The 14,470-nt window shown below is 35.9% G+C and overlaps 1 protein-coding gene across 2 annotated transcripts; it reads left to right on the top strand.

Annotated features, from left to right (window-relative positions):
• The first annotated feature begins 1,075 nt into the window (after nt 1-1,075).
• On the top strand, nt 1,076-14,169 carry LOC6648406 (delta-sarcoglycan). Of its 2 annotated transcripts, XM_002071095.4 has the most exons (8): nt 1,076-1,247; nt 1,628-1,825; nt 8,049-8,089; nt 8,266-9,000; nt 9,060-9,180; nt 11,496-11,757; nt 13,114-13,237; nt 13,381-14,169. In XM_002071095.4, the coding sequence occupies exons 4-8, from the start codon at nt 8,488-8,490 to the stop codon at nt 13,567-13,569; spliced, it is 1,209 nt and encodes a 402-aa protein (XP_002071131.3). In that variant the 5' UTR covers nt 1,076-1,247; nt 1,628-1,825; nt 8,049-8,089; nt 8,266-8,487; the 3' UTR covers nt 13,570-14,169. The 2 variants fall into 2 exon arrangements, with proteins under 2 accessions (XP_002071131.3, XP_046867331.1); XM_047011375.1 differs by lacking the exon at nt 1,628-1,825.
• Nucleotides 14,170-14,470: the final 301 nt, after the last annotated feature.

The raw sequence follows: 14,470 nt of genomic DNA, 5'->3' as shown, positions 1-14,470 counted from the left end.
TATTTTATTCGTAACATTAGTTGAATACATTAGCAAAGTTTTTGTCTTGTTTAAAGCCAACAATCCAATGTATTCATACTATACATATATAAACATAATCTTTTTCCCAACAAAACATAGACGTCTGTTGTCAAGCCGGCAAACAAAAGGTTTGATATTAATCCAAAAGGTCGTTAAAAACTTTACTTTAATGATAATCGCTAAAAAAACGGTTAGTATCGAGACCAAGGAAACTATTTAACATAGTAACACGATCGTTTTGTAACTTAACACAGAGGTTAACTGGAACTTGCAAATGTTTCATTTAATGACTATCCCTTGAAAGTTAACAAAGTTATAACTATCGGAGCTATTTGATATGGAATCAGAAATATCCAGTATACATATATGTATGTATGTAGAACCCTCCATGCAAAATATCAGCACTAGCTTGAAGGATTTGGTTGGAGTTCTTTACTTTTCAAAATGTTTAAAACTCAAAAGTAAAATGAAGCCCAATCAATTACATAAAAAGAAGCTTTAAGACTTTAAGATGTAAGTTCCATTTTTAGTTAATTGGTATAATTAATAGAATTTAAAAAATGTTAAAAACTCAACATTTTTAATGGCAAGGCAAGTCTCGAGGCGTTTGGACGAGCAACCACTTGTGAGCTAGCAGCTGCCACGTGTTGCATGCCCCAGCTTCTCATACATTTTCAGGCTCAGGCTCAGCTCTGTAAACAAAGCCGGCAAAAGGCCCGAGTGAAATCCACACACTTGGTGTGTGTGTGTGTGTGTGTGCGGGTGTATAGAGTGTGCGGCAGGTTCAGGTCTCGCAGTTTTTGCTGGCCGAATGCCGGCAGCCAGTCCGATGACAGAGACGAGCACTTTGAGTGAAAGCTTTTGACTAACACGAAGTCGAAACTCGATTGCCACTGGCTGTGGCATTCGCAGTCGTTGGGGCAATTTTCTATTTTCCTTTTTGTTCGTCGATTCGCCAGTGTTTCGGTTGCTCGTTTTTTTTTTTGGTTTTTGGTTCGCCCTAATGGCCTGAACATCTCTTGGCGGACTTCTTAATATTCCGGCCAAATGAAAGTGCCGTCAGTTGTTGTGCAGGCGTGCACGAGTACGGTCCGATTCAGAATACGGGCGGTGGTTTGGTTTCTCGGAGTGATCAAACAAAAATAAACAAAAAACTACATAAAAATCTGAGCAAGAAGAGACCCCCAAATCAAAAGTGGTGCTAAAAATATTCAAAGATTTTTTAGGTGAATAATTTTTGGTGATTTTTTTTTTTGTTTTTTTTTTTTTTGTTTTTTGATTTGGATTCTTGTTGTTGGTTTTTGTTTGGCGATTGTGTGTCAAGATCAATGAATGAGAAGTGCTCGTACTCTATGTATGTGTGTGTGTGTGTTTGTGTGTGTGTAGGGTGTGTAGTGTGTGTCTTTACGTACTTTGTGGCATAATTTAATCAGTATCCAATCCGTTTGTCTGTCTGATGTTGCTGCTGTTTTCCTCCGCATTTATCAATTGAAGTGAAATTGACTGGAAAATCGCTTTAAATTCGCCCCACATACATGACGTATGAGTTATTTCTCTATATAATTATTTTTGTTCTGGCTATTTTTTGAAATGTATGCCACATCAGTGCTGAGTCATGCTGCAAACAAATATAGAAAAGACCAAAAATATTCTAAAACATGAAGAGCAACCCAAATTCAATCATATTGATAATCTAAATAAAATTAAAACTCCATCGGATTTGGTCAGTTGGAAATTTCTCGATCAAGTCACAAATAATTCTGAACTATCGGATAGTGATCAGCAACTTAATATTGACCTTGTGGTAAGTGCACAAACAAAAAGATCTTCAATTTATTAAGCTTCCAATTTAATTGGAGATCATAACTAGTCCACAAACAAAAGTGTCAAATATAACTTATTATAATTTTCAATAAGTTTTTGATCATATTTATTTAATACTTTGTTTGTTGTGGTTGTTCTTTCTTCATATCAAATGAAAAAGTTATAATATTATCTATTGAGGCTTAAGTCATTAGATTATCTTAAATGAAATTGAAATAACAGCAAAGTATTGAAATCATTAACAATAAAAATTACTATGAATTTAGTTTGTGGTTAATATGTTGATTTAGTTTTTATAATCCGATTGAAAGGAGTGAAAAAAGATTGCATTATTAATTATAAAATAAAATATAAATCTTGCAGAGATCACTCCATAATGATCATTTACTTTTAAGGCAATCTTCGGTTTGCTAATAGAAACGATCATTCGAAAACGAAATTGCTAAAATTAGGTCATGCAATTTATTCAAAACATATTTCAACCGAGTTGTTGACAAATATATTGTGAATTAAATAGGACAGGCAGAGGGTAATTGCCCCGCCCCCTAACAATAAATTCAAGTGGCCTTTAATAATTTTTGACAACACAAACAACATAAGGCAGTATTGTTAGTTTAAACACACACACACACACACAGAATGGAAGGGAGAGGCGGGAAGGCGACGAGAGGAAAATTTAAGGCTTAGCGTCCTTTCGGCACTTATGTACGCATGATTTGAATAAAAATGTTGAGCATGCGGCAGGACCCAACGACAAGGACAACAACTGTTCAACTGTTTGTTGTCTACTTGCCCCGTAAAACGTACGAGTGCTATTAAATGAGGCAACTACAACACCTTTTACAAGGCATAACATGAAAATTGTAACAAAAATATGAAATTGCTTCTACTTGGAAACAGAATGAATGGACTGCTTCCAAGGGTTGGCGGTGGGGGGTTACACGGTAGTAGTAGTAGTAGCAGTATTATTTCGAAAGACCATAGCCATGCCTTTTCTCTTGGGCAGGCGGGAAGCAAGGGTATGCCGGGTAACAATATTTAGTGCCCGCAACGTGCCACAGGCACAGCCGGTTCAACTTCGACCCTTGGCAGAAATACATATGTGTGTGTCTGGGACCGCTGCTCCTGCTGCTGCTGCTGCTGTCGTTGTTGATAACTTAATAGCAGGACAATGCAATACTTTCCATTTACGAGTTCATTTGTATACACACAAAGACAGGCACACACACACACACACAGACAGACAGATAGGAATAGCCAAAGTGTTGGCCTGTCTGCACCCATGGCTCCGGTCTGTCTAGTCATGGCTTGAAATAAGCCCATTTCGCTTCAAATTACCCACTGTCAAGGACTTTTAAACAACTTCATAAGTTGCTCTTTCCGAGAGTGCACACACACACACACACACAGCCCCATTCATACACATACACACATACAAAAGCGCGCGCGTTGCATAGTACCAAACAGATTTAACCAGATGTTTCCTTTTAGCTTTAGCTTAAAACGAATCCATGACTACATCTACATACTCTAACCAAAAATGGAACAAAACTGCGTCATCATTTTCCCTAAAAAGAGAATTTTAATTAGACCAATTATTGAAAGCAATCGACCCAGTTTAAACCACAAATCAGACACAAAGGAAAAATGTTAACTAAAGCCAGAATCCGAGGTCACATAATGTGAATTCAAAAACTGAATTGAATTGTCAAAATTAGGCAGAGCTTGAAACACAACACATAGCCAAAAAATAAATTATAAAGCGGAAATTTAATCCAATATAAAAATATATAACCAAGAAAATTATCTTTAAAAAAGTTATGAAAATGAAAATTGAATTAAATATCAATATTACCGATATACATATAAAATTATTATATTAAAAAATTGAAAATACAAAATAAATGGAAATAAAATACAAATAAAGCATTTGAAAGTGCAATCTAAGTAATGAATAGCTTAAAGATTTAGTTGATATTATTATAAAAATAACACTTGAAATTCCGGATAAGATCAGACAATATTTATAATCAAATACATATCTGTTTTGAAAAGAAAAAGTTTTGAAAATATACAAAAAATTAACATTTCATTTTAATGCTCAATATCTTCTCACTGGCAATTTTAAAACTTTCTTGGGTTATCCTTAAAGATATTTTGGGTCCTGGTAGACTTTTCTATAGATTATACCCATATAATGAAATGATAAAAGATTTGGTTATATTTAGTTATAAAGTAGTAAACTTTGATTTTCGTTATAAAATATGATAATTGCATTGCTATAAATTAATAAGATGTAATTGGAATAAATTTCAAAAACCAATGGAAGAAGTTAAAATACCAAACAAAGTAAAATGTTGAAAATATACTTACAAATTATTTAGAAACATTTGTTTAATATCAAGAAATTTCCAAAACGAAATTCTCCCGCTTCTAATGCTGTGCGCTTTGGTTTTTTTTGTTTGCCCATTTTCTAAATTGAAAGTTTTTGGATGAAAAAGTATTTTTTTTTTTTTTTAGAGCAAAGTGTGACAACCGATGGGATTCACTTCATTTTTCATTTTGGCATACTTTACAGTAATTTCCGATGGCATGTCTGGACTTAAGTCTGCTACTATGCATATACATATATGTATATATATATAGTCAGCCAATTGCAGTTATAGACAAGGATGGAGACGTAGTTTTTATTTTTTTTTTTGCAGCATATGTTGCACAAGTGGCCATAAAAACGTGTGACAACAACAAAAACAAGAGCATTAACTATAGTAGAACAGCAACTGTATCTGTAACTTAACTGTAACTGGATGTACGTGATGCCCCGGCTCCGGCCCCACGCCTTTTTCCCTTGTTACTTTACTCCTTCCTCCTCTAACGGCTGTGTAATGGCAGTAAACATCTTTATCCCAATGGCCGTAGCCAACATTTGTGGAATGCGTGTTGTAATAACACCAAACCGAAACTGAAACCGAAACCGAAACTGAAACCATGAAACCCAAACCCAACACAATTCGACCCTGTCTGCAGACACTAAATCAACTTCAACTTTAACTCTCAGAGCATTTGCATGCAGCAAACAGAAGAAAGGATTTCCACACACTCCCCCTCCCCCGCCTCCGTCCACCAATCAACCACTGCAAAATTATTATATCCATATACATACATACGTACTTGTAGGTAAAATATATAGCAAAATCAGCAGCAAGAGTCAAGTGGCCACTGACTTTTTACTTTAACCTAAGCCAAATACGAGTTTCCTTCAAATTTACAACTTTTAAATATGTATGCTGCTAAAAAAATTATTCAGTAATAATATTTTTATACCCACACCTTGGTATCTTACTTCTCAAAGTTAATTATATATATCAAAGATCTGGGTACTCAAAAATAAAAATGTCTTTAATTTATTACCTGATCATTATTTAGATGAACATAAAAAAAAGCGAATATTGAATGAACCTATTAAAGAATATTAATCAGTGATAAAGTTGTATCAGAAAAAAAACGATCTGGTCAGATCTAGTATGATGGAAGCATAACTTTTGTGAGATTTTGTGTGATCATTGATTGTTTTGTGAGATTTTGTGTGATCATTGATTGGGGTCCCTTTTTTCTGTAACTGAGTTTAACTCATTTCTCTTCTATTTCAGTCAAATTTTTGGCAATTAACATTAAAATCAACTCGACTTTGCACTTATCCCCATTTATCGTACACAATATTATCGTACAGATATAACAAATATAAACATAAACACAAACCATGGTCATGGTCTAAGTGCTTCGGTTTTTCAGTATGTACATTAAATCTGACCACATGGAAAATACACACAAAAATTTTAAAATCAAATTCACGTTCTATTTCATTTTACGACTCTTACATATGTTTAGCCTTCACGCAATTGAACGTAAGAGCCATAAATCATTAGCAAAAAAGCAAAGCCAACAACAACAACAACAACGAAAAAAAGGAAAAATCGACAACAAAAAACTATTTATAAACACAAATTTTCTTTTTATTGAGCATAAGCAAAAATATTCATAAATATATTTGTTCTCTTCTGTGTGTGTGTGTGTTTGTCTGTTTGGGTTTGTTTTTCTATTTTTCTCATTTCATCTCAAAAAATTGCCTAATTTTAGATAATTTCAATTTCCGTTTACCTGCTGTGTTGGAGATAATCTGAAATGTATATTCATATGAATTGTATTTGTTTTTAATCTGTAGTTAAAAATCTAGTTTCTTCCAAGTGCTAATTATGATATATCCACATATACATATATGTACATATGTGTGTATGTATGTATGTTTATACCTGTGCAATACACAAATTGGTCATGTCAAAAATTTAGCTTTCCCTTTGATTTTATTTTTTTTTTTCATGCTGTTTGCAGTAAAATGATTTACTTACTTACGCTGCCAATGAATTACTTATTTATTTATTTATGAGCTACCCAACAACAACGAGAGTGTTAAAGAGCGTGAGAAGAGATGGAGAGAGAGAGAGAAGGGGGAAAGAGTGAGCACGAGAACTCCATTCATTCATAATTTATTCATTTATGACATTTTTATTTTATTTATTATGATTTCTTTTGACAGAAAGGTTTAATAAAATGCACGCACACACACACACACACACACACACACACACACACACAGACACAGACTATCCCTCTTGCTCTGGCAGCTCATGCATGTAAATGAATTCCATACACACACACACACACATACACAAACACGGTAGATGCATCCATAATTGAAGAAGTGCAACGTGTGAAGCTCGTCATGAACTGAGCCTCTCATCAGCTGCCCTGGTAATCTGGTTCTGTTTCTGGCCATGATCCTGGCCACCTCTATTCCCTTGGCCACACACGGCTCTATATATGTATATGTACATATGCATTGCCATACATTTCATCAAGGCCAAATAAATAGTTATTAACATTTATATACACATTTAATTATAACCAAAGAGCCATCACTGTCCATAACAAATTGAGTTTTTGCAAACATCAGTGGAAAACAAATTCACACAAAATTCTAGATGAAATTTAAACAAAATTAAATTCAACCGACAATTGGCATTTACCGATTAGCCAAAATTTAATAGCTATTGATTTCTATTCTCTGATTATATGCCATGAATAACAATTTGATCACAAAATTCAGGTCGTTAGCCATTTAGTATCGATTCGAAATAAAGCTTAAACAAAAGATAATATTATCTACTAGTTTAATTCTAGAAGTATTTATGTTTCTTGCTACAATTTTTCGATTGATCCGAAGGCTAAAAATACTTGAGTCTTACTTTTTATCAACGAAATGGTTTGAGATTAATAAATTTCTGTACTTCTGGTCAAGTTTCACAACAAAAGTGACTTTGGCCATCCATAAAAACCGAGCCAAGCAAGCAATTCAATCCATTTATGATATTTTTATTCTTAAACAATAAAAGTTAAGCAACAATCCAAAATCCAGTGGGGTCCAAAATTTTAATGAATTTAATGGCATTATGCGTAAAGATCAGTATTTTATAACATATATGGAGATCCAAATAGTAAAAATTTTAAAGAACTGGAATGCAAAACAAAATTTTCAAGTGATGGAGTGGCCAGCTGAGATTCCAGAGCTTTTTATTCAATGTGGAAAAGACAAATGGGCAGTACGAATTAGCCACAACAAATATGTATGTATGTATCTGCCGCTTGTGTGGCCTGTTATTACACAATCATATAGATCAATTTGGTATAAGGGTCGTAAGTTAGTTATTTAATTTTCATGAATTTGTGGTTTTCTTTCGTGTTTTGTTTGAAATTTAAGATTAAAAATAAAAAATTGAAAACAAAGTAAAATACTTTATTAGATTTACTTGTACGGATTGGTTTTGATGGATGGCCAAAGTGACTTTTGTTATACAATCCACTCACTTTTGCTTGCCACTATGTAACTTAGACTCTTTTCTAATATCTTTCCAGTTCTTTCAGTTTATGGGGGGTAAAAGTTCATGAGTTATATTTTGTGTATGCCAATTCAAGGTGAATGAGTCTAAAGTGGGCGGGGCCCGTTTTGATCAAAACAACACATTAAAAAATGCTAAACATGTGCAAGTGTGTGTGTTTGTAAGTGTGTGAGCCCATGTATATGTAATTAAAATTTGTTATTTATAATTTGTTTATTTGGCTTTAATTGTGTGTATTTCCATTCACAGCCCGCAACTTGCCAACCGCTAAAAGAGCCAAAAAACATAAGGTAAGAATTTATCAACTAATTACACCCATATTATATATTTACATATATGTATATAGAGTCATATCTCATTACGCCCAGCACTAGCCATCCCTAATCCTTGTTCATACATTCACAAACAATTTAGCTATGGAATGGCATTGACAACTGGCCTTCTAAACGTCGAAATTCTTTCGCAGCCCATAGTTGTCAACACCGAATCTTATGCGAATGCAGATGTGGTTGCCGATACGGAGGTGGAAGTACCAAGTTTTCATTTTACCACACCAACATCAACATTTCGAAGGAAAAAACAACAGCAATTAGAGAAGACGACATCAATTGAACCATCTTCTGCAACATGGACGGCGCCGAGCCGACGCATAGTCTCTGCCCATATTAGTGACGATGTCACAGTCACCATGCTAGAAGGTAGCACCAACGCGTCAACAGCTACCCGAAAGCTGCCAGCGATTGCGTCAACAACAAAACCAAAATCATCGACTGGAGCCACACCTAAAACTAAACGTAGAAATAGCCAAAATCTTGGTCAAATGACTGCCACCAGCCACAGCGGTTCGGGTTCTGGTTCGGTTCATATTAAGACAGCCATCATGCCAGGTGGATCAGTTGCCGGATCCGGATCCGGAGCCGGACCTGGACCAGCAGGCCACTCTAAATCTCAATCACAAGCCCAAGCACATACATCACGCAACCGAACAGGAGTGACGACAGCACGAACGGGAGGCGTCAGTAGTAGTGGTAATGTTGGTGGTGGCCGTGTCGATGGTTTTGTCGGTGGAATTGAGACATATTTGGGACTGATCGGTTGGCGTAAGAAGTGTCTCTATACGTTGCTTTTACTGCTGATGCTGTTAATTATCACCAATCTGGTTCTCACACTCTGGATACTCAAAGTCATGGAGTTCTCAACGGTGATTGATTCGCTTCGCATCGAATAGGACATAAATTGTAATCGTTATACTTATTGCAGGAGGGCATGGGACAACTCAAAATCGTACCTGGTGGCATACAACTGTCCGGTCAGGCCATAATTATGGATATGTTGCGCGCATCCACAATTCGCTCCCGTCATGGTCAACCTATATCCATAGGTAAGTTAAATTTCAAATGATAGAAAAAGTTTATTTTGCGGTTAAACGTCACAGGACATAAATTCTTATTGTCTCTGAAATAGAGTTTAATTCATGTAAGGGAAACTCGGCCGAAAAGCTCTCACAGATCTTTAAGGGGATCGACCAACGTATTTCAAGTTTAAGTCTTATAAATCGCTTTTATATAGACATAAACTGCTTAATGAAATATTAAAGCGAAATCTTTGAAAAATTTGATACTCTTCTAACTTTTATAGTAGGGAATTACATATTCCAGAATTTATTTGATTTAAAAAATTCTTTTTTAGATGGAAACAACGAGAATGAAGCTAACTTTGAACATTTTGGCCATTTTAAAACCGTTTATTTCTTCAATAAATTTCCTGGAATAACTTTCCAAATATTTTATACGATTTTTTTTATTTTATGAGAAGTATCTCACTAATTTTCTACATTTCTATTGAGATATTTCTCAATCAAGTTGGCTTTTCGATCGATTGTCCCTATGTGAGCTACATATATGTTATAGTAGCTCAATCCGACAAATTGTGACCTCAGTTAGGTAGTAAATCGTTTAGCTATAAAATTTGTTTTTGGTAGCTTTCCAATTGAGGGCGTGAAGCTAATAATACGAACATATGGACATGGCTATATCAACTTGGAATATCCTTATCAAGAAAATATCCTTCACTGCGTCTGATTTAAATTATAATAGACTCTAAAAGGGGTTGAACAAGATGTTCAATAGAAACTCGCAATGCCAAAGGGCAAAATGAGGCAATTCATGGCCGATGATTTTTATGGAATGCAAGATTATAGCTTTTAGAGATTGGGTATTAGTTTATAAAAAGAAGTGCTAACTTAATTCGATTTCCATTAGAAATTGAACCATACGTTCTGATTTTCTAAAGGAATTGTAATCATATTTTTCTTTACATTGGAATAAATTGCTTGGATGACAAATGACATTTATTCGGCTACTGATTCTGACTGCATTGTCAATGTTATCTATATGCCCATTAATATTCATGTGGCCGTAATTTTACGTTTCATCATTCATGACCAATACGTCGATAGGTTGATTCGGTAGGTCGGCCAACGGGCTCATCAGTCTGAATCAGTGTTTCGTCATTGACCTTCTAGTGGAAAATATCAAAGTCATTGGCAGGTTGCTGGCCATGACTGGCGGCAGTTTTGGTGGCATGTCGCATGTTTAATGAACTGCACTTGTCGCCCCATTATGTGCAGCCAGTGGTATTTGTTTACCCTCTCCATTCATCCATTTAACACGCCCCCCTCCCACTCGCCTACCCGAAGCATTTTCAAGTTGAGCCTAGCCAGAGGAGAGATTAAACGATGCGACGGGGCAAAAAGGGGGAGTGTCGGCGGCAAGGTTTTGGCGACAAATGTGTGACGTTGCGAGCCAAGCCATAAATCAACAAATACATAGATATACAACCTACATACGTACATATATACGCATACAGATATAATATATGTATGTATGGTGGCTGGGGGAATGAATGCAAAAGGTGGGCTAGGATATCTACCAGAAGATGTTAAATATCCAAAGACGTTCAAAATAATAGAAGACGAGATCGCGGTGGGCAGAAAGATGTGTGGATATGGGTAGCCAAGATGCACAATTACAGATAAGCCATATGAAGGCGCCGACCAAAGAAGACAGATGGCATTTAGCCCACTCTCCACCTCTCTCTCTCTCTCTCTCTCTCTCTCTCTCCCTCTCTCTGTCCAGGTGAAAGTTTCCCGCAGCGATAAGTAGCAAACCACAGACACGCACTCGGATGTCAGGGAAGTGTAAAGTGGTAAGGGTATGGGCAGAAAAGGAAGTGGTGGGTTACGCCAAGTATGCGCTCAGGTACACGATGCCACCGTGATAGCCCCAACAATGAATAACAGCCAACAGACCATGGCGCAAAAGTCTGAAATTTGATTTCCGTTTTCCCCTGTACCTATATATGTACGTGCCATCTACGTTCTATGTCCTGTTCACACTTTGTCTCCTTTTCCACTGTCGCATGTCTTGCGAAAAATGTGAAATGTCTTCATATTGTACAATAAGAAATTAGAAATTTCATATTTATATAGAGCACAAATTGGAAATGTAGGTACAATCTACTTATGGGTATACCCTTTTTTTTTTTTGGTTTGGCAAGCTTCTTAGGACTTGTTTTAAATTATTTCAACATAAACTAAATATTTATAGACTGACTCTTTGTTTCTCTCTTTCTCTTTTCATACATGTGTTTTTTTTTTTTGGTACTATTTCATTGCTGTGTGTTTTCGGGCAACAGAATCATCACGTAATTTTTCAATCAATACACGTGACTCGAATGGCATGCTGGAGAATCATTTATTTCTGGGACACGATAAGTTCGAGTGTCTGTCGTCGGGTTTTCGCATCAATGATACAAACGGACGAAATTTATTTTCGGTAAATCGAAATGAAGTCACTATTGGAGCGCATGCATTGCGGATCGATGGTGAGGGTGGCGCCATCTTTCGGGAATCTATACAAACGCCACATGTGCGTGCCGACCCAGGCAGGGAGCTAAGGTAAGTTCAATTGAATCCTCAAGCGATCACAAGCACACAAAATAGTTTGCTATTGCCATTGCTATTGCTATTGCTGTGGCACTAGCCGTGGTAACCCGTGTTGCGGCCAATTAAAGTGAAGTGCAATGAAATTGAAAGCCAATCTGTTGGTATGCCACAGAACTGAAATTGCTCAGAGAGTGCAACAGCGGTGTCGCGGCAGTCATCGCGCATTGCTGTCGCCGCTGTCGCCGCCGTTGGCCGTGTTGAAATTCAACAACTGTAATAAATTTCAGAGAATTCATATCCACGTTGTGGGGACACATGTGAATTTTAGTTAAGGAGTGGATGAAAAAGAGAAGAGAGAGAGAGAGAGAGAGAGAGAGAGTAAGAGAAAGCGAGCCACAACCGGGGGAAATCTGACAAATAAAAAATTAAAAACAAACATTCGCCTGGCAGATGCCCAGCATCTACCTCTCTCTCTCTCTCTTTCTCTCTCTCTCTGCCTTTGGCCACGTGTGTATGTATATGAATATTTGTGTATTTGTGTGTGCGTCACCTTTGCGGCGATAAAAACAACAAGAAAGCAACACAGCACACAAATCGCTGGCAGGCAAGAGACGCAATCGTTGACATTGGAGTTGCGTTAGGGGACACTGTCTTTCCCCTTTCCCCTTTAGCCTAGAGTCATACCCACCAACCCGCGTTAACCCTTTTTTTTTCTTTCAGTCTTTGAGGTGTTGGCTTGCAACTGAAAATACACACAAACTGACACACACACACACAGACACATTGTAAAGCCTTAATAAAAAAGAGATGCCCAAGGTCCATTCCCCCCGCCAACAAATATGTTTGCCTTCTTCTCTGCGCACACATCCAACTGATATATGAACACATATACATACATACATACATATGTACAAACATTGGCAATGAATTGAAAAGCGCTTTTCCATTTGGTAGGCCCTTTTCCCCTTTTCTGTATTCCGTTTTTGACCACTGTGTGTGTGTGTGTGTGTGTAAGGTCTTTTTTGTATGCACCATTAACAGGATCGGCCGCTTGTAATAACATTTTCATTGACAAATTTGTTGATGGCCCGGGTTTGTTGGTTCATGAAAATTACAAATTGTCTGGCTGCAGGTACATATGTACATACGTACCTATACACATTGACTCCCATACACACACACACACACTCGTTCCCTCAAACGTACAAGAAATCCATCAAAATTGCATTTTATGGACATTTGCCCTGAAAAGCATACTATGATTTTTTTTTGTACCATTTGATTTATGCAAATTGCTGACAAAATGTTTTACACTAATTTTCCACTATTTTCAAAAGTTTTAAAACAATTTTTTAATCTAATGCACAGACTGGAATCGCCGACACGTCAATTGGAGATGACAGCCGCCAAGGATATCAATTTGCAATCCCGTGCCGGTGGCATAGAAATTATGGCTCTAGAAGATGTCAAATTTCGTGCACTCGATGGAAGTGTAAGTATATAATACAATTGAAAGGATGCAATAATCGATTCTAGAGAGGATTAAGAGACCTAACCTTTTACTATTTTACAATTGTAATCAATTCTTTTGTGTATCTCTGTGTGTTGCGTGTTTCTTTTTGGTTTATCTATTAGCTGCGTCTCGAATCTTCAAAAATATTGATGCCCAATTTACGTACCGCCCAGCCACCGATTCTAGGCACTGCCCAGAATCGTGACCACTTGCATCGTGTATTCCAATTGTGCGCCTGTTCGAATGGTAAACTTTTTCTTGCAGCACCGCATTCAATATGCGCCGGAGACGATTCGACAGTTTGTAGATGATCTGCATGTGCATGTAAATGGAATGAACCGATTCACAGCGATATTCCAATCATATCACAATTTATTAAACATATGTATGATATATCATCATATTCTACATCGGAATACGCCTACCTACAACATGGTTGGTAAAGGGGGAAAAGTAGAGAGATTTAATTCAAATTTATCAACTTTTGCAGTCAATGTTAATATTTCATAATATATCAGAAATTACCTTTCAGTTATAATTCTCAAATAAATTATGCTTTGATCTAGTATCCATAAGAAAGTTTAGATCCAAATATTGTCGATATTAATATAGATAATTGGTTTAACTTTGACGAAATTATAAAGTTAACAAGTGGAATAATTTTAGCAATTGAAATTTTGTTGGATTAATGCTAAATCAAAATTATTTTAGAGGTTTCGACAAGATATAAGTTAAGAATTATTATTGTTTTCAGTTATTTCTATAATCCCATTTGAAATAGTTAATATATATTCGTAAATCTCTTTGTTATTCTAACTTTTCCTGGGCGTTTATTTACCTACTAAATAATCACATGTTGAAGTAAGATATTGTTTGTGTAAAAAAAACAAAAACAACAATTCAGTATATAAAGAAAAAATAAGGTACATACCATACATATACAAATACTATATACTATACCATATCTAATATAGCACACACGACTAAATCTATATATACATATAACATAAACTTATGATATTTGATTGGAAATTAGGTCAAAACATATTACTTCAGAAATTCAAATTCAAGAACAAAATCAAGAGCTTCTTAGACACTTGAATGTTGTGTATTAGTTTAGTTTTAAGGGATAATAAATCTAAAATACACACATGCAATATGAAATGGCGAGATCAATTAACAAATATATACATATACATATATATATAAATA

The sequence above is a fragment of the Drosophila willistoni genome, assembly GCF_018902025.1.
Source record: "Drosophila willistoni isolate 14030-0811.24 chromosome XL unlocalized genomic scaffold, UCI_dwil_1.1 Seg141, whole genome shotgun sequence".
NCBI lineage: Eukaryota > Metazoa > Arthropoda > Insecta > Diptera > Drosophilidae > Drosophila > Drosophila willistoni.
Note: the sequence above shows the minus strand (reverse complement) of the source record. Positions and strands in the feature narration are given on the sequence as shown.

What these genes read in the sequence shown, in the direction of transcription:
- LOC6648406 (XM_047011375.1), top strand. Translation starts at nt 8,488, where the DNA reads ATGCTAGAAGGTAGCACCAACGCGTCAACAGCTACCCGAAAGCTGCCA. An exon ending in AAGTCATGGAGTTCTCAACG is followed by an intron (nt 9,001 to 9,059) that starts GTGATTGATTCG and finishes TACTTATTGCAG; the next exon opens with GAGGGCATGGGACAACTCAA. An exon ending in GACCCAGGCAGGGAGCTAAG is followed by an intron (nt 11,758 to 13,113) that starts GTAAGTTCAATT and finishes TCTAATGCACAG; the next exon opens with ACTGGAATCGCCGACACGTC.